This window comes from Choloepus didactylus, chromosome 5, assembly GCF_015220235.1.
Source record: "Choloepus didactylus isolate mChoDid1 chromosome 5, mChoDid1.pri, whole genome shotgun sequence".
Classification (NCBI taxonomy): Eukaryota; Metazoa; Chordata; class Mammalia; order Pilosa; family Megalonychidae; genus Choloepus; species Choloepus didactylus.
In genome coordinates this window covers 393,369-411,367 of record NC_051311.1, presented here as the reverse complement: position 1 = coordinate 411,367, position 17,999 = coordinate 393,369, and the positions used below count along the sequence as shown (strand labels likewise).

At 47.0% G+C, this 17,999-nt stretch overlaps 1 protein-coding gene across 6 annotated transcripts in view; it reads left to right on the top strand.

The window, feature by feature from the left end:
* The window catches only part of ITGA8 (integrin subunit alpha 8), a 226,065-nt gene that overhangs the window by 36,368 nt on the left and 171,698 nt on the right, over positions 1-17,999 (top strand). For all 6 annotated transcript variants that reach the window (XR_005217174.1, XR_005217173.1, XM_037837633.1 and 3 more), the window contains exons 9-11: positions 4,237-4,280; positions 5,152-5,208; positions 10,258-10,310. Coding sequence is in view for 4 of the 6 variants with exons in the window: in XM_037837633.1 (XP_037693561.1) it covers positions 4,237-4,280; positions 5,152-5,208; positions 10,258-10,310 (154 nt within the window). In the remaining 2 variants the exon portion in view is untranslated. The remainder of the gene's footprint in view (positions 1-4,236; positions 4,281-5,151; positions 5,209-10,257; positions 10,311-17,999) is intronic.

The window sequence follows — 17,999 nt, the reverse complement described above, 5'->3', positions numbered from 1 at the left end:
TTTTGCTCTGTCTTCCTCCCTCTGGGTCTAGCAGAACTCTGAGCCTGTGTCCACCTCCATCTTCCTGTGTCCAAAGGTGCTTTTTCTTTTTTAAGGCCAGTTTCAAATGTTGTCTCCAGAAATCCTTCCTAGTTTCCTTCTGTAAGCTCCCAGACCATCTCACTTTTCTCCTGTCCCAGGCATGTCATTCACGCATTCCCCAGGTGCGGTGTTGAGCTGGGCTGTGCCAGGTGTCAGCAGACAGAGACACCCTCGGTTCCGAGTCTCCCTTCCAGTGGGGCTGAAGGCATCCACTAACAAGCTCACAGCTGCTCGATTAAAAATGCTGGGTGCTGGGATAGGGCTCCCACATGGAGTCAGCCTGCTCTGAGATGCGTCTGCAGGGCAAGGGAGGGGCCAGTCTAAGGTGTGGGAAGTCTGGAATGTTCCAAGGCCTCAGTTTGACTGGCCCAAGTGATAGCCAAGTGAGATGGGATTAGAGAAAGGGGACGTGCCCAGATTGTGCCTGCTCTTATAGGTCGTGGAACGTGGTCTAGAATTTACTCAAAATGCAGGAGAGAGCCATGCAGGGGAGCAGGGGTCAACATAGTCCAGTTATGCTTGTGATCTAGAAAAACCCAGCCAGCTGCCTTGAGGGGCTTGGCTGGGTGAGGACACGGGGTGGCAATGTCCCAGGGAGGACTTGGAGGTTCGTGTCCTGTTCCTTGAAGGCAGATCTCTGTCCTGTTCTCATCCGTCTTCCCCATACACACCAGACCACATTTTCTCACCGTGGACTCCTACGGAGGGGCAGCCTAGCAAGGGGAAGTGAACTTGTCTGCAGAGCCAAGACCACAGAGGATCAAATCCTGACGCCACCATGTCCTTCAGACACGACGATCTCTGGGATTCACAGTTTGCGTATCTTTAAATGATGCTGAGAATACTTACCTGAAGACTGCATGAGACCTGCACGATGCAAACGACAATAAATGGTAGCGATTACCTCGCTAATCATTAAATATTTATTAAACTGCTCAGCCATCAACCAATATTTGCCACTTTCCATCTTGTTTCATATGAACATTAGCTGCTTTTCACTGGAAGTATTTAACTAATTTACAGATCCTTAAGGTAAGGATAAATGAAATACGGCCACCTTTAGGGACAGTCCAACTCTTCCATTGGTTTTGTGTTCACCTGGCATACAAAGCTGGAATTCACAAAGAATGTTGCAGTTGGGTAGAGGTTGAACACTATTAGTTTCGTTTTTCTTTAAAAGAGCATTTTTCTTTTAAATCTAAGCTAATTCTTAAAGGATCTGTTTTTACTTTAAGCTAAAAGGCAGCTGTTGATTTTAGTGGTTACTAGTGTGGACTCTGGGGCTGGAGCCCCTGGATTCACCGCTGACTTGACCACTGACCAACCCTGTGACCTTGGCGGTACCTGTGACCTTGGACGTACCAACCGACATCTCTGTGCACCTGAACGGGGTGATGATGAGGATAGTGTCATCTACCTCATATTCTTGTGAGGGACAAATGAGCTAGTCATCAAGACTCATGAAATACTTATTACATAATAAGTACTTAAATATTATAGGTACTTAGTATTTAAATAACATTAAAAATTAATAGTATTTAAATATTAGCTTTCATGAGAAACTGTGCCAAATAGGGATTAGGGGTCATCAGAGATACAAGTGAGTAAGTGGTACTTGAAAAGAAGACGAGCCTTATAACCATTCAGTTATCGACTTAGCAGAGGAAACCATAAAGCGCACCAAGTGGTTTTCCAGCATGGCCTCGGGGCTCTTGTGGGACGCTCCCGAGAACAGCACTCTGTTCTGATCCACGACACTCAGTGTGATGCACGACAGCACTTCTTAGGGAAGACGGTCGAAAGGAACAACGATTTCCCACCAGGTCTCAGAGTGCCTAGAATGCTGGCCCAGGTTTTAAAGGGCTGGAGGGCATCGGAAGCACAGGTTCTCGCAGGGAGCATCGTGGCTGCTGGAGTTCACGCCTGTCCCACTCACTCTTCATTAGACACAGGGACTGAGAATTCTACGAGCAGTGGGCAGCCAACGTTGGCTGGATAAGGCGTTCTCAATAGACGCTGGGTGTGGAGAGGGGCTGCGCTGGATTCACACCCCTGGGAATTATGTGCAAGCTTTCGTGTGTGTGTGAATCTTTCTCATGCGAGGGGCCATAGCTTTTACCGAATTTTCAAAGGTGTCTGTGACTCAAGAAAGCTTAGCTTCTCCATTCTTGTTCTAGAATCGGATGTGGTGCATTAAAGCCCAAGCAGGTGATCTGGCCCCAGCCACTCCAGGGGGGCAGCTGGACATGGGGTAAAGCATGTTGGCTTTGTGGTCAGCTCTTGAGTCCCATCGACGTTGAAAACTACCAGGGGCAGCGTCTCCAAGCCTCAGTTTCTCTGTATGTCAAAGGGGGATGCTGATGCCCACTCTCCAGAGGCTGAGTGAGGGAAGTGGTGGGAGACAAGGTGTCTGGAAGGCATTTGACAACCTTGGGCTTCTTTCCTCCTCTCCTTGGTGAGGGCGGTGCCCACCCACCTCAGGCCAAGTCGCTGCATTTTCCCTCATCGCATTGGTGTGAAGGGGCCTGCTTGAGGGGTTCTTGTGAGTGACTGGGATGGATCTAGGAAAAGACCCTATTTTCCCTCCCAGCTGGATGTTTTGTAGTTGAGTGACAGTTCTAACTTGCCTTAGACACCGAGTGATCACGCTGTATTGCCATTTTAAACTTTCCCTGGAAACGATGGGGTCGGGGCATCTCCAGTGGGCTCCATTTGGACCCTGATTATCTCCCTTGGGCTGTGTCACGTGGAGCACTGGGTGCGGTTTCTGGCTTCCTCCACAAGATGTGAGAAGCTGCCATCACCATGTCTCTCGAACAGCACGAGCCGCTTCGTCTTTCCTGGGTGTCAGGCCATGTAAGCCTTTGCCTCCAGTGGTTTCCCAACTCGTTCAGACGAAGCTCCAAGTCCCTCAGGGCCCTCCAAGGCTCTGTCCCTTTGGCCCCTGATCACTCTGCTCTCATCTCCTGCTTCCTCACCCCTCACATCCTCACCTCGGGCCACCCCGGCCTCCTTCTCTTCTTCGAATACCCCAGGTCCCCTCCCACCCCAGGGCCTTTGCCCGCACTGACCCTCTGGCTGGACCCATGTCTTCAGATGTGCACAGTGTCACCACGTCACTTCACTCTGCTCCCGGGTCACCTCGTGAAGGGCCTCCCTGACTCCCCTGATAAGCTGCAGCTTCTTTCCCTCCTGACTGCAGCACCAGAACCATGTCATGGCCGAGTTTCTCCTCCACTATTATCACCTTCTAAGACACCACTTAATTTACTCTTTTTTAATTGCCTGCCTGTTCCAACTAGAGTTTACAGTCACTAGAGGGTCTGCTTTGTTCATTCCTATATTCTGTGATAACCTATAAATATACGCAGAGCAAATGAGCGTATTTGCCACTGAGACGTGCAGCCTCCAGCCCCTGAGGGACTTCCTGACAGTCGATAAGGCAGCCTGAGACCCCACTCTGCAGGTGCACAGCCCCCAGCGCAGGACTGTGGTTAGGGATTCGGGTGGAAGAGGACTCTGCTCCAAATTGAACTAGATTTTAAGCTTGAATGAGCCAAAAGTTAGCTTAGATTTACAAATATGAGTGTTGCAAAGATCTTGAACAATCAGCGATTCCAACCCTCGCCTATTGCAGGTGACTGGGGGAAAATTAGGTTCAATGGCTCATCCCAGACGTGCAGCGACTCAGGGCTCCAGCCTTGTGAAGCCAGACCAGCCGGCGGGAGTGCGGAGCCTTCTCCCCAGTTGTCTTCTCCTCTTCCTCGGCTGCCACGTGGCTCCTAACACTGCTGCTGCAGACGTGCACTGTTCACAGTGGTGGCTTCCCTGGGTTCACCCGCCTCGTTCAGTGTGCTGTTCGGACCGGCTGCGCTTTCTGAACTGGCACTAGTGCGGGGTGGAGAAAGCCCAGGGCCGGCTGAGTCGCAGCCCCGGGGGCTCCAGGGTGCCCGATGGAGAGTGGGGACCTCCAGGGCGGGTAATGCCATGTTGTCTGCAGGAGAAGCACTTTCAACAAGGGACAGCCAAGCCCAAACCCTGCCTTCCGATTTCCAGCCCTCACGTGACGGTTATTCATTACAAAACGGGGTCTTGGTTAGATAGCTGGACAACAAATGTGCATTCCCCTCTCTAAAAGACCACTTTTATCCCCAGAACTGGTTGCTGGAGTTCCAAGAGGAGCACAGAATTTTGGATGTGTGAGTATTGAGACTGAGATATTTTCTTGTACATGCAGAGAAATGTTTTGTTTAATACAACTTTCAAGTCTTTAAAAATGTCCTTTAATACAAGTGACCTGTCTGAGCCCCCACCCCCCTCCCGCTTGTCCATGCTGTTTACTTACTGCAGAGGAAGGGAAGGTGAGGGTGGACCCTCCTGGACCGTGGGTGGGATGGCGCCGTCAGCTGTGGACCCCGTGCAAAAGGAGCTGCAGGCAGTTGTTCAAGAGTCAGTGAGAATTTCAGGGTCAGCAGGTGGCTGCACCTGCCCACGCAGCCGGCCAGTCCACCTCCTCGGACGCCTTGCTGATGTGGTCTGCATTTAATGCCTCAGTTTCAGAAATAATGAAAGGAAATATATAGACCTTAGGAAAAGAAACACCTGCAATTTAAATAATTTTTATCTTTTAAAAAATTATCTAGCAAGCACATAATATTTATAGATTTGGGGTTTTCCTATTGGATAGCATTTTACAGTTTCATTTATGTTTTTTTAGTTTGCAAAGAGATGTAATTATCAATTTCTCATAATAAGTAGCATAAGCACAGAAATCATCATTAAATAATCAAGCTAACTGCTCTCAAGATTCTTGAATTCACTTTTCCTATTTCAGTGTAGTAAATGTGTGGTTTTTCTAAAGTATCCTAGACTTAACTACAAACAAAAGCTTTTAAAATATAAGTATTTTAAAATATAAATATTTAGATCATTCTTGTGCGCTTGAATTTTTGTTTTACATATAGTTACTTGTCATTCTTCACAAAAATTTAAAAACAATTTAAGCTGTGGTTTTAAAAACCTCTAGTTGTATGTTAAATGAAGTAACATATCTAATTTCTATAATTTTAGGTTTCAATCATTAACTCTACAGATATGACCTTTATTCAGAATTTCACCGGTGAACAGGTAAAAGCATTTTTAATATCAAATAGTTAATGCCACTCTGTGTTAATAGTAAACCATAACATATCATTCATTCATTCATTCATTCATTCATTCATTCGTGTACTCACTGAGCCTGCGATCTGTGGGGCCCGTTCCAGGCACTAGGGATAGATCAGTGCGGTTGGGGTTACTGCTTCTAGGGGGAGTGGCGGCCGGTAGCCGAGCCCTCAGCTCTCGGGGCTGCTTAAAGGTTACCGGCGGCGGGGGCTCTTTCCCGGAGGCGAGGGCGAGGCGGAGGACGTTGGCCAGAGTCCTCGGCGAGAGGCGTGCAAGGAGGGCGGCGATAAGGACAAAAACACTCTTCATCCAGTAGGGGTATGCGCCAAAGAGATTTATTCAGGGGTGATTACAGGTTATATAGGCTGGTAAGAGGGGCAGGGCTGGAAAGGAGGTGAAGTAGCCTAAAATGGCAATATTGAAGGGAGAGGGGCTAGGATTGGTTCTGAGAGGATTCAGGAGCCGTTGCAGCGGGCGGGGGTTGTTCTGGCCACGGTGCATGCGCGCTGGCGGTGGCAGGAGTGGCCTTGGCACCAGGGAGTGAGTGGGTAAGATAAGGAAGTGGGGAAAGGGCAGTTGGGAGAAAGGCGGTTTCCTCCGGCAAGCCTCCCCTGCCAGTGGCATATTGGGTGAGGAAAAGGGAGCTGCCTTGACCTCGCTCCTCAGGCTCGGGGGGGCTGCAGAGGGCACTCACGCCCGTACCTACTACCCTCCCCAGGGGGTGATCAGGTCCCCTGGCCCAGGCCTGGTAAGTCGAGGCACAAGCTCAGTCCCCGCAGATCAGTGCAGAAGACAGAGAGACCCCAGGCCTCCTGCAACGGGTGGGGAGGGGACGGAGGGGTGGGGGTGGGATGGCGGAGAGTGTCAGCTAACTAGCAAACGCATAGATGCTGTCGGTAATTTCAGATGGTGATGAGAGGCATAAAGAGAATAAAAGCTATTCCGGGGGGTGTGGCAATGGCACGGGATGGGGGTCCCCGAGGCGGCGGAGAGATGGGCAGAGCGCAGGGAGGCTGGCTGAGCCGAGGGCCCGGCTGGGAGCGGCTTTAACAGCAAACAGGGTTGCGGCTCTCGTTGGCGGGAACTTCTCCGCAGTGGAGAGGCCACCAAGATGCTGGCGAGACGCGGGCCGGCCCCCAGGGTGGACGGTCCAGGGTGGATGGAGTCAGTTAGGGGTTGTGTGACCCCCAGAAAATCACTCATCCTCTCTGAGCCCCATTTTCAAAACAAGAATAAAGTGTGTACCTCCCAACCCTTTTTGAGAAGGAAGCGAATCAGGGACTAACTTACAGAGAAGAGTTCCCTGCACATAACTCAAGAAATTTTAGTGTTCTCTACCCTCTTCCTTCTCCCTTCTCTTTTAATTAGACAAAACCACTACATTCCCATTTGTCATTGAATCTTCCATAATTTGATATGCATGTAAGTATATGTGCTTAGAATGATCAACTATTTATTTCTCAGTAATATATAGATTCCCAGTTTAAATATAGTAAAAATCTAAATTGATGAGCAACTTGGGTTTATAGCTCTTATAAACTACTTAAAATTTATGCACAAACCAAACCACACCTTTAATTTAAACTTAAATGTAAACAAAACTGGAAAGCAAGAAATCTTAAATTAACATTAATTTAATTTGGGCAGATGATGTTGTTTGGCTACAGCAACCGGTGGCTCACAGTGAGTCGCTGGAGCTGGAAAGCGACCCCTGGACACAGGCTGCGAGCCTGACCCCGCTGTGCTAGGGCACTGCCCCCCAGGTGGGATGGGAGGCGCCAGGTGCACTGTACTTTAAGTCTGCCTCTGCTCTCTCCTCCCAGCCCAAAGAAAAATAATCCAATTCAAGCCAATGAGATGGTAAAGACCAAACATAGTATTTATGGTGTCTAGCAGGAAGGTGGCAATCCAGATGGCCCAGAGAGCAAACACATGTGAGCATGCATGTGCGTGTGTGAGAATGCGCACAAGTGCTTATATGTGCATATGTATGCATGTGAGTGTGCACACGTGACTGCACACATGTGTGCATGTGAGCACAAGCATGTGTTTACACATGTATGCATGTGTGTGTGGGACTGCATGCATGTGAGTGCATACATGCATGTGTGAATGTGCATATCCGTGTGTGTGCACATGGGTGCACACATGCATGTAAACATGTGTGCATGTGTGCATGTGAGTGTGCATGTGCGACTGCATGCATGTGTGTGCATGTGAGCGTAAGCATGTGCTTACATATGTATGCATGTGTGTATGCGAGTGCATACATGCATGTGTGAATGTCTGTATCCATGTGTGTGCACATGAGTGTACACATGCATGTAAATGCATGTGCATGTGAGTGTGCACATGTGACCACATACATGTGTGTGCATGGGTGTGCATGTGAGCCTAAGCATGTGTTTACATGTATGCATGTGTGTGTGTGCATGTGAGTGCATACATGCATGTGTGAATGTGTGTGTGTGTGCATGGAAATGTGTGTGCACGTGTGCATGTGAGTGTGCACGTGTGGCTGCATACATGTGTGCATGTGTGTGCATGTGAGCGTAAGCATGTGTTTACATATGTATGCATGTGTGTATGCGAGTGCATACATGCATGTGTGAATGTGTGTATCCATGTGTGTGCACATGAGTGTACACATGCATGTAAACGCATGTGCATGTGAGTGTGCACATGTGACCACATACATGTGTGTGCATGTGAGCGTAAGCATGTGTTTACATATGTATGCATGCGTGTGTGACTGTATGCATGTGAGTGCATACATGTATGTGTGAATGTGTGTATCCGTGTGTGCACATGAGTGCACACATGCATGTAAACATGTGTGCACATGTGCATGTGAGTGTGCACAAGTGCATATATGTGCAAGTGCGTACATGCATGTGCACATGTATTTGGGTAGATGTGAGTGTGCACATGAGGGCATGTGCACATGCATATGTGTGTGCAGATGTGAACACAAGTGCACAAATGTATGTGCATGTGCGTTTGCACATGAGTGTTAGGGAAGGGGCAACAACAGCAGAAATTCATCTTTACCAGCACCAGAGCTCAGGGAGACAGACTAGAAGTCGAGAACTGCAGATGGGATTTCCTTAGGAAAGAAGGACCCCGCACAGGGAAAGACTCTGCCGCGCTGTTGGAGTTTGAGGACCCCGAGCCAGCCCCCACATCTGGAACTCTCTAGGCCTGGACCGCGTGCTCCCCCGCAGCAGACCCCCTCTAGCTGCAGGGTCCCGAGCAATCCTGTTGTCTCCCGGGGGTGGGTCTGTGTGGTCCTCCCCCCTTTCCTCGGAGTTGGCCGCCTGGGCCCCCGCGGCCCCCTCACTGCGGCCGGACCCTCCTCAGACCCCCCGCGGCATGCGGCGCCTTGGAGAGCTGCTGGCCTCTGCCTGCCAGGCCGGCCGCGGCTCCCGCACCGGGCTCCCTAGTGAAGGGCGGTTGACTCATCCCCAGAGCCAACGGTCCGAGGCCGCTCCTTATACCTGAAGGTGGGACCCCCGGTTGAGTTGTTCTCTCCCCCAATACCTCTCACCCCCACCCATGTTGCTGAGCCTCCACAAGCCTTACCTGTGCACCTGGCCAGGTGACACGTTGGTCCTCTGGTCTTTGTGCTCAAGGCCCTGAAAGACTCAACTTTGAGGCAGAGACATAAATTTGGACCATTTGTTAAGAAACTTGATTACAAGTGTTTTTTAAATGAACATAAAGCATTTTTTTACATTTTCCCCCCAAATTTGGGATTTTAGACTATCCACTACTCTGTAGTTTTCAACAAAGCTCTTAACAAAATCTCTCATGATTCAGTTATGGAAAATACAGAGATAAGGCCAGGAAGACGATGGCCTTGGGTGGGTCTGTAACTCTCGGTAAACCAGTCCCAGCTGTGGTAAAGGTCTCATGAAAACTCTCGCAGCTTCTCCTTTGCCGGGACCAGTCTCATGCTTTTATCTTGAAGAGTCTTTGCTAAATTTGGTTCTCTGTAACTTCCGGACCTTTCTCCACTCTAGTTCTGCAATCTTCACCTTCGCAGAATTTAATGCACATACAGGGTATTTCTGGTGTGTGAGGCCACAGGATGGCACATCAGAATACGAATGTCACCGCGTAAACTGGAGTAGGGAAGAGAGGAGGGGAGCCCGTCCCTCAGCACAGCACCTGGCTTTCACCCCGGCCTGGGCAGTGCCCCAGTGGAGCGGCCGGCAGCTCACGGCCCTGCTCCTGGGCGCTGCTGAGTGGACGAGCAGAGGGTGGGAGGAGAAGTCAGTGAGGACATCAGATGCCAGGATGCAGAAACAAAAAATCTCGGCAAGCTGAATAAATCCTGAAAACACAGGTTAAACACAAAAGCTTCAGAAGTAGAATTTGGGGGAATTATGGGGCACTAGTTACACCATGGAAAAGGCTCAGGAGTCTTAACTGACCATAAACGCAACATGAATTGATGCTGAGATGTGGTTTCCCTGTAAATTCAAATCCCTTTTATTTGTCAATAATATAAATGAATGAAGTGCCCAAAGTAGAGGGCTGTAAGTCCCACCTAACTCTCTCGGCAGCCCCTTCCTGGGATATTATCCCTTCTTAGGTCCGACATGTGGTGTCTCTAAGAAAGAGGGGCCAGGATGGCAAACCAAATGAAAGTGCTTTCGTGTGCGACTTCACGTGGAATCATATTGCAGAAGTAGGTGGAGCAAAGGACCAGAAGTTACAGAGGGGCCACGTTTAGCACAGAACCTTCTAGTAGTTGCGTCCAGAAATTGAATGGGCTGCTCATTGAACATCTTGAGGCATGTTCAAGTAGATGACAGGGTATTGTGGGGGGGAAATTATGCACTGGGGTCAGGTGTAAACTTGACTCCAAGACATTCGAAGTCCAAGAGTCTATGAATTTAAAGCAAAAATGTGCTGCAATGAGATCAATCTCTCAGAGTAACTGAGAGGTGACTATAAAATAAGCCTATAAAAGAGACAAAATATGTCATCTCTGGTTTTCCTTTGCAGATGGCATCTTATTTTGGTTATACTGTTGCAGTTTCAGATGTTAACAATGATGGGTAAGTTTTTAAGACGTTCCTCACTCTATGTAAATTATATTCATTTGTTAAGAAGTTAGCATTATCCTTGATGAAATGCGTCCTTCCATAGTTCGTCCTCAAGAAGACAGAGGCTCATTTGTTTTAGCTTTTCAGGTTCAGACCAACAGGATGCATCTACCAAAGAACTCTCTGCCATCCTATTTTAAGTCTTTAAACATTTCCCGTTTCTGCCACTTCTGGAAGATCTGGTTTCATCTTTAAGAAATGAGTAGTCCTCACTCCTAGCGGTCCCCTTGGCACTTGTATACATTTATAAAGTATTCAAACAAAAATAGAGTTTTTTCTCCTGACATTCCTTTAACCAACCTACTAGTAAAACCTGTGGAAAAGACAAAATAATGTTAATCAGATTCTGGTAGCAAATTACAGTTGATCTTGCACCAAACAACATGCTAAATTATAGTTGTGTTTACATTATTATTTCAAAGATACTATTCTAGTTTGCTAATGCTGCCAGAATGCAAAACACCAGAGATGGATTGGCTTTTACAAAGGGGGTTTATTTGGTTACACAGTTACAGTCTTGAGGCCATAAAGTGTCCAAGGTAACACATCAACAATCGGATACCTTCACTGGAGGATGGCCAATGGTGTCCGGAAAACCTCTGTTAGCTGGGAAGGCACATGGCTGGCATCTGCTCCAGAGTTGTGGTTTCAAAATGGCTTTCTCCCAGGATGTTCGTCTCTAGGTTGCTGTTCCTCGAAAGTGTCACTCTTAGTTGCACTTGGGGTATTTGTCCTCTCTTAGCTTCTCCAGAGCAAGAGTCTGCTTTCAATGGCTGTCTTCAAAATGTCTCTCATCTGCAGCTCCTGTGCTTTCTTCAAAGTGTCCCTCTTGGCTGTAGCTCCTCTTCAAAATGTCACTCTCAGCTGCACTGAGTTCCTTCTGTTTTTCAACTCCTTTATATGGCTCCAGTGATTTAATTTAGACCCACCCTGAATGAGTGGGATAACACCTCCATGGAAATTATCCAATCAGAGTCATCACCCACAGTTGGGTGGGGCGCATCTCCACGGAAACACTCAAAGAACTACAATCTAATCAGCACTGATACATCTGACCACACAAGATTACATCAAAGATAATGGCATTTTGGGGGACATAATGCATTCAAACTGGCACAGATACATTGTAATTAAACACTACTTTGAGTCACCAAATGCACAGTTAAAATTAACAAACCATTGAATAAGAAGCAGACTGCTGGGTGGAGATGGATTTCAGAGCACTTGCTTCACACAGCTGTGGCCAAGTCACACGCGGGCTCTGCTCCCAGGAAGCTTATGTTACCCTAGAATGCAAATGTCTGAGGGGTCCTTGCTCAGTGCCAGGATCTGGGCCAAACACTTCAGAAATGTCTTCGATACACATTAACGATGACCTTTCTGTAGCTGGAAATAAATGTGCTTTATGTGTTATGTTGTGGTACATGATTGGAAACGATTTTAGTCACTTTTGTACCTCTTGGAGAATGTCCTTTTATTATTCCGTCATTCAGCATATGTTCCTTAAACACCTACTATATTTTATGTTCTGGGATTTGGCAGAGAACAAAACAGAGTTTCCCACCCTCACTGTAAGCTCAAGTTTAGACTGGAGTTGGGGCTGGGAGCTACAGAGAATGAATAAAATAAATAAGTCAAGAGCATGTTGGATGCTGATAAGTACTATTAAAAAACAACACTGGGGGCAGGGAGCACTGGGAGGGAAGCCCTTTAAATCGGATAGCTCGGGATGCTGACAAGGTTACAGCTGAGGAAGTGCTGACGGAGCTGAGGGGGCTTCACGCGGGGGAGTCAGCCTACAAGTCCATGAAATGTCCTCACAGCAACCCCAGGCCAGTGCTCGCTCATCCACACAACTGGCAGCATCACCTGGCCAAGGTGACACAGGGACTTCACCACACGGGAGGTGACTCGGAAGGGTCGAAGGAAGATGCGAACATTCACCCCGATAAAGACAGACCACTCGCACCAGGGTGGTGTAGGTAGCTGTAGCCCGTGCACTAGGAAAATGCCTGGATGTGCTTTCAGAGAACGCCCGGGAGGAGAGACGGCACCTGTGCTGGGTTTAGATGTGACCACAAGGCTGGGACGGTCACTTCCTCCAAGCCTGGCTGGGTGCTCAACCCCACGGCAGGAGCAAGCAGTCAGGTGGGCAGACAGGACCCCCAGCCCTCAGAGAGCTCAGCAGAGGAGAGTTCCTTCAGGAAGGGGCTGAGGACAGCACCGAGGAGAAGAGGGCACAGGTCAGAGAGTGAGCTGGTCAGGGACAGGTGAGGTGAGCTGAGCTGAGCTGAGCTGAGGTGAGGTGAGAGGTTGAGGTGAAGTGAGCTGAGGTGAGGTGAGGTGAGAGGTTGAGGTGAAGTGAGCTGAGGTTGAGGTGAGGTGAGGTGAGTTAGGTTGAGCAGAGGTGAGGTGATGTGAGGGTGAAGGTGAAATGAGATGAGGTGAGGTGAGGGTGAGCTGAGGTGAGGAGGTGAAGGTGAGGTGAAGGAGAGGTGAGGTGAGTTAGGTTGAGCTGAGGTGAGGGTGAGGTGAGGTGAGGGTGAGCTGAGGTGAGGTGAAGGTGAGATGAGGGTGAGGTGAAGGTGAGGTGAGGTGAGGTAAGTTGAACTGAGGTGAGGTGAGCTGAGGTGAGTTAAGTTGAGTTGAGCTGAGGTGAGGTGAGGTGGGCTGAGGTGAGGTGAGGTGAGATGAGGGTGAGGTGAGCTGAGGTGAGTTAAGTTGAGCTAAGGTGAGGTGAGCTGAGGTGAGTTAAGTTGAGCTAAGGTGAGGTGAGCTGAGGTGAGTTAAGTTGAGTTGAGCTGAGGTGAGGTGAGGTGGGCTGAGGTGAGGTGAGGTGAGCTGAGGTGAGTTAAGTTGAGCTAAGGTGAGGTGAGCTGAGGTGAGTTAAGTTGAGCTGAGGTGAGGTGAGGCTGAGGTGAGTTAGGTTAAGCTGAGGTGAGCTGAGGTGAGTTAAGTTGAGCTGAGGTGAGGTGAGGTGTGCTGAGGTGAGTTAGGTTGAGCTGAGGTGAGCTGAGGTGAGGGTCTGGGCGAGGGGCAGTGTACGCGTCAGGCCTCGGGTCACCGTTGTCTGGTGAGCATCTGCTGGTGGATTTGGGGTGCCTGTGACCCTCTCGCTCACCTTGGGCATCTGCTGTGGTCACTCCCATGCAGGCTGGTGGCCTCCTTGGGGAAGGGAGCGATCATTTTTGGTTCTGACAAGATTTCAAGCTCAGATCTGCGACACCTGCTGTTGGATTTAGTGACCCTGGGCCCCTGCCTTCAGTTAAATTTTTCTGGGTGTTATATGTTTGGTCTCCTCAGTTTACCATCTGCTTCAAAGGCAGAATTTTTCCCCATTTTCCAACTGAAACTTTTGTAGAACCTATTAAACAACAAAGTTCTGTCTTGCCTGATAGGGAGATTTTTTCCGCTCAAAGTGCCTTTGTGTTAAGTGCATTTAATGACACAGGCCACACATCCTACTTACAACCTAATGAAACTTACAACCTACAGGAAACTGAGGCACAAAAATAAAGTGAATTATCCGAGATCACTAGCTAATGAGGGGGAGGTCTCCTGTACCCAAACCTTCTGCTGCCATACCCAACAATTTTTTTTCACTAAAACAGGGAACACTTTACCAAACCCTATGAAATACCTACTAAGGGAAAAAGATGATTTCAGTCTGCAAGGGTTTATAATCTATTAATATTAGGAATTTTAAACCTAATAAATGACCAACATATCTCTTACTCACTTTCAAAACTGGGTATTTGGGATAAATAAATATATTTACCCTTGATATATCTTATAACCTTATAGGGTTGTGGGGGAAGAGTGCTATATGTGTTCTAAGATCAAGGAAATCTTTTCCAAATATTTTTACCCAATTTTGGTATTGATATATATCTATATTCCTATTAAGCTATGTGTGCATTTGATTAATTTGTAGTATCTTTAGAGACATATCATTACTTCTACTTTAAAAATGTAACTTTAAAGTTATCTTCACCAAAATAAATTTAAGATTGTCTATAGTGATGCTAAAAAAACGGACTGATGAGAAACAATTCTGTTATAAACAGTTTTCGATGTCATGGCATATATGAAAATCCAGTTTGATTAAATTAGAATAGTCACACGGTATTCTGCTGTATTTTACTGACATTAATTATGATCATAAATAATTTTATTTATACTTTTATAGTCTATAACTCTTACCAAATGTGATTTTTCCCAATTCAGAGGTTTTCTTGCTTTCCTGGCATTTATCAGCGATTAAGGAGATATTGGTGACGCTGAACACCCAGCGAAGTTCAGTGCTAGGAGAGATTTAATTTCCATTATTTACCAAATTCCTAATTTTCCAAGTTCTTTTTTAAAGACCTACATATTTTCTTTTTTAAACATTAATTTAAGTATTAAATGTGGTATAATATACATAACATAAAAATCATTTTAACCGTGTTAAGTGGACGACTCGTTAACATAAGTTAACATAGGAACATTGATGAGCTCGTGTAACTGTTCTAGTTGCTAAGCTGCCAGAAGCAGATACCATCAAATGCACTGGCTTTAACTATGGGAATTCATTAGCTTACAAGCTTACAGTTTTGAAGCCATGAAAATGTCCAAATCAAACATCATCGAGATGACGCTTTCTTCCTGCAGACGGGCTGCTGGCGACCCAGGGCTCCTCTGCCACATGGGAAGGCACAGGGGGCATCTGCTGGGCTCTCCTGGCTCTTCCGGGTTTTGTTGCTTTCGGCTTCTTGCTTCCTTGACTTTCTATCTCTTGACTGAATTTCATTCTCTTATAAAGGACCCCAGGAGGATTAAGACCCATCCTGAATGATGCCTCTCTGACTTTCATTTAAAAATACAAGACATTTCTAATTCTTCTCATGGCCTAAATCCCACCACCCTTCTTTGCTTCCAGACCTATAACTAGACTGAGGTCCCAATTGGCCCCAAAAGGTGAGGTACAAAGTGTGGCCATGATGAAGTATGCTATACTCCAAAAGAACTGCATTATTTTCCCAATTGAAATGGACAGAAATCAGGGGAATGTGTGTGGTAATGGATATTAAGGGTGTGGGGAAATGGTGGAGGGATCACAAAGTTGGAATGGACTGAATTTATTGATATGGGCCCACAAAGCAGAGATTCTGGGTTCTGTGTTGTAGACTGAGGGGCTAGAAAGGACTTTAATAGTTTGTTTGGATGACTGGCTGAAGCATGGACCATACGGTGGCCAACACTGCCCGAAGCCAAAATGCCAGAACTTCCATGGTAGAATGTAGATGAGAGGATCCATGGTATGATGTAGAGGAGATTGGAAAGTTAGAGGGGCTTATCATGTAAGACCTGCTCACCCACCCTGGGAATGTCCAGAGGACACACCTTTCACCACGACTGTGAGGAGTAAGATTGTGAGACTAGCTCCATCATCCCTGAAGAGCCCTGTGGTTGCTCTTCTCTATAGATCAGATATTCCTGCAGGAACTGCTGTCACTGATCTTGGATCCTTACACACACTGTGGATGATCAGCTCCTGAGTCAGCAGAAGCCGAGAGGCAGCACTTCATTGCCAACTACAAATACACTTCATCATGGCTTCATCATGGCCACCATAATGGACAGCAGAGTCAAAGCAGCAATCAGAACAGTCTGACTCAGAGAGACCCAAGGCATTGGCTAGTAGATCACGGGGTACCTAGAAGTGAAATAGATGGGCAGTCTACTAAATTCTTACTCGATCTGTAAAGGTGGAAGCGTTCTAGGTCAAGTGAACAAAAGTCTTACTTGAATCACAAAATAGAGAGTCATGACTCCTCAGTCAACCCCTAACTTGAGAGAGTTTACAGATCCGGAGCCCCTTGAATGAAGGGAAGGCCGGGTCCCCTTGGGGAAGGACCCTGTTACACTGCCAAAAATGTATACTGTTAATCTTCCTCCCAGCCTTCCCCAGGGGGACCTATGGCCTTTTACTAGGGTGACTGTGCATTGGGGAAAAGGAAATGATCAGATATTTGGGGGATTATTAGACACTGGCTCAGAAGTAACAGTAATTCCAGGAGACCCAGAACAACACTGTGGACCACCAGTCAGAGTAGGGGCTTGTGGAGGTCAGGTCATCAATGGATTTTTAGCTCAGATGTGTCTCACAGTAGGTCCAGTGGGTCCCTGGATCTATTCTGTGGTTATTTCTCAGTTCCAGAATGCATAATTTGAATAGACATATAGTCAACAACTGGCAGAATCCCCACATTGGCTCCCTGACTTGTGGAGTGAGGGTTATTATGGTAGGAAAAGCCAAGTGGAAGCTTCTAGCTCTGCCTCTACCTAGCAAAATAGTAAATCAAAAACAATACCACATTCCTGGATGGACTGTGGAGACTAGTGCCACCATCAGAGACTTGAAGGATGAAAGGGTGGTGATTCCCACCACATCCCCATGCAACTCTCATATTTGGCCTGTGAGGAAAGAGATGGTCTTGGAGGATGGTCCTGGAGAATTACTTGTCTTGCAAGCCAACTGCCTCAATTAAATTCCACTGCAGTTTAATCAGGTAAAACAGGATTGATCTCTTCAGACAAAGGTGTGAGGGCTGTTTCCTCAGGGGAGGCAGTTAGAGGTTTATTAGGCACAGCAGGGTTAATCTCCTCAGGTGGAGGTTGCGTGGCTGATTCCTCAGAGAAGGCTGGAGGTCAGGTGGCTGGTTCCTCAGGGGAGACCATTACAAGTTTATCTGGAAAAGACTCAGCAGAATCTAGGGCTTCAATGTCCCCGCTGTCATCATTATCAGCCCATATGTCCCCAATTTTCTGGATCCCATTCCTTTCCAATCAATGCCCTCACTCTAACAGCAGACACCTGCAAGTTTGGGAATTTAATTTATGTTGTAATTCAGCCACTCTTACAATAAGACCATGGGTCTGGTTTTCATAACTCTCAAGTCTGTAGTTACACAATATAGGAGTTTCATTTAGGGCATATGTAGAAACTTTCATGCAGCACTTGAGCTGGGACTTGAAGTCTTGAGCTCATCCATTTCTTTAACAACTGTATCCACTGTATTTAGAAACAGCCAATCAACATTATTTTACATTTTAACTCCACAAAACTCTGTTAACATATCAAATACACTCTCACCTAGAACCTTGCCTCTTATAAGCATTTGAGTGGCAGTGCCCAATGGTGATAGTTTGCATATCTCTATTGTCAATTCATGACATTGGCTATCAGTGTATCTCGATCATTGGAAGTAGAGTCAATATTGCTTTTGAATCTAATCATATTAAAGAACCAATTCTCAAAACACTAGAACCAACTCAGAATTCTCAGCTTTAAGATTCTGTTTCTCAAGAACCACACCCAGTGCCAAACCTGTATGAGTCAGGGTCCTCCAGGGAAATAGAACTGACAGGATTATGTTACATACATACGGGATTTATTATAGGAATTGGCACACATGACCTCGGGGATTGGCAAGTCCAAATTCCATATGGCAGGTTCCAAGTTGGGAAATCCAATGAAGGTTTACAATGAATTCCCCAGGAGAAGGTAGCTGGCTGATGTAGAGATGGGAATTCTCTTTTTTGACTGCTGAAATCATCAGTTCTTCTTTTAAGCCTTCAACTGTTTGGATGAGACAT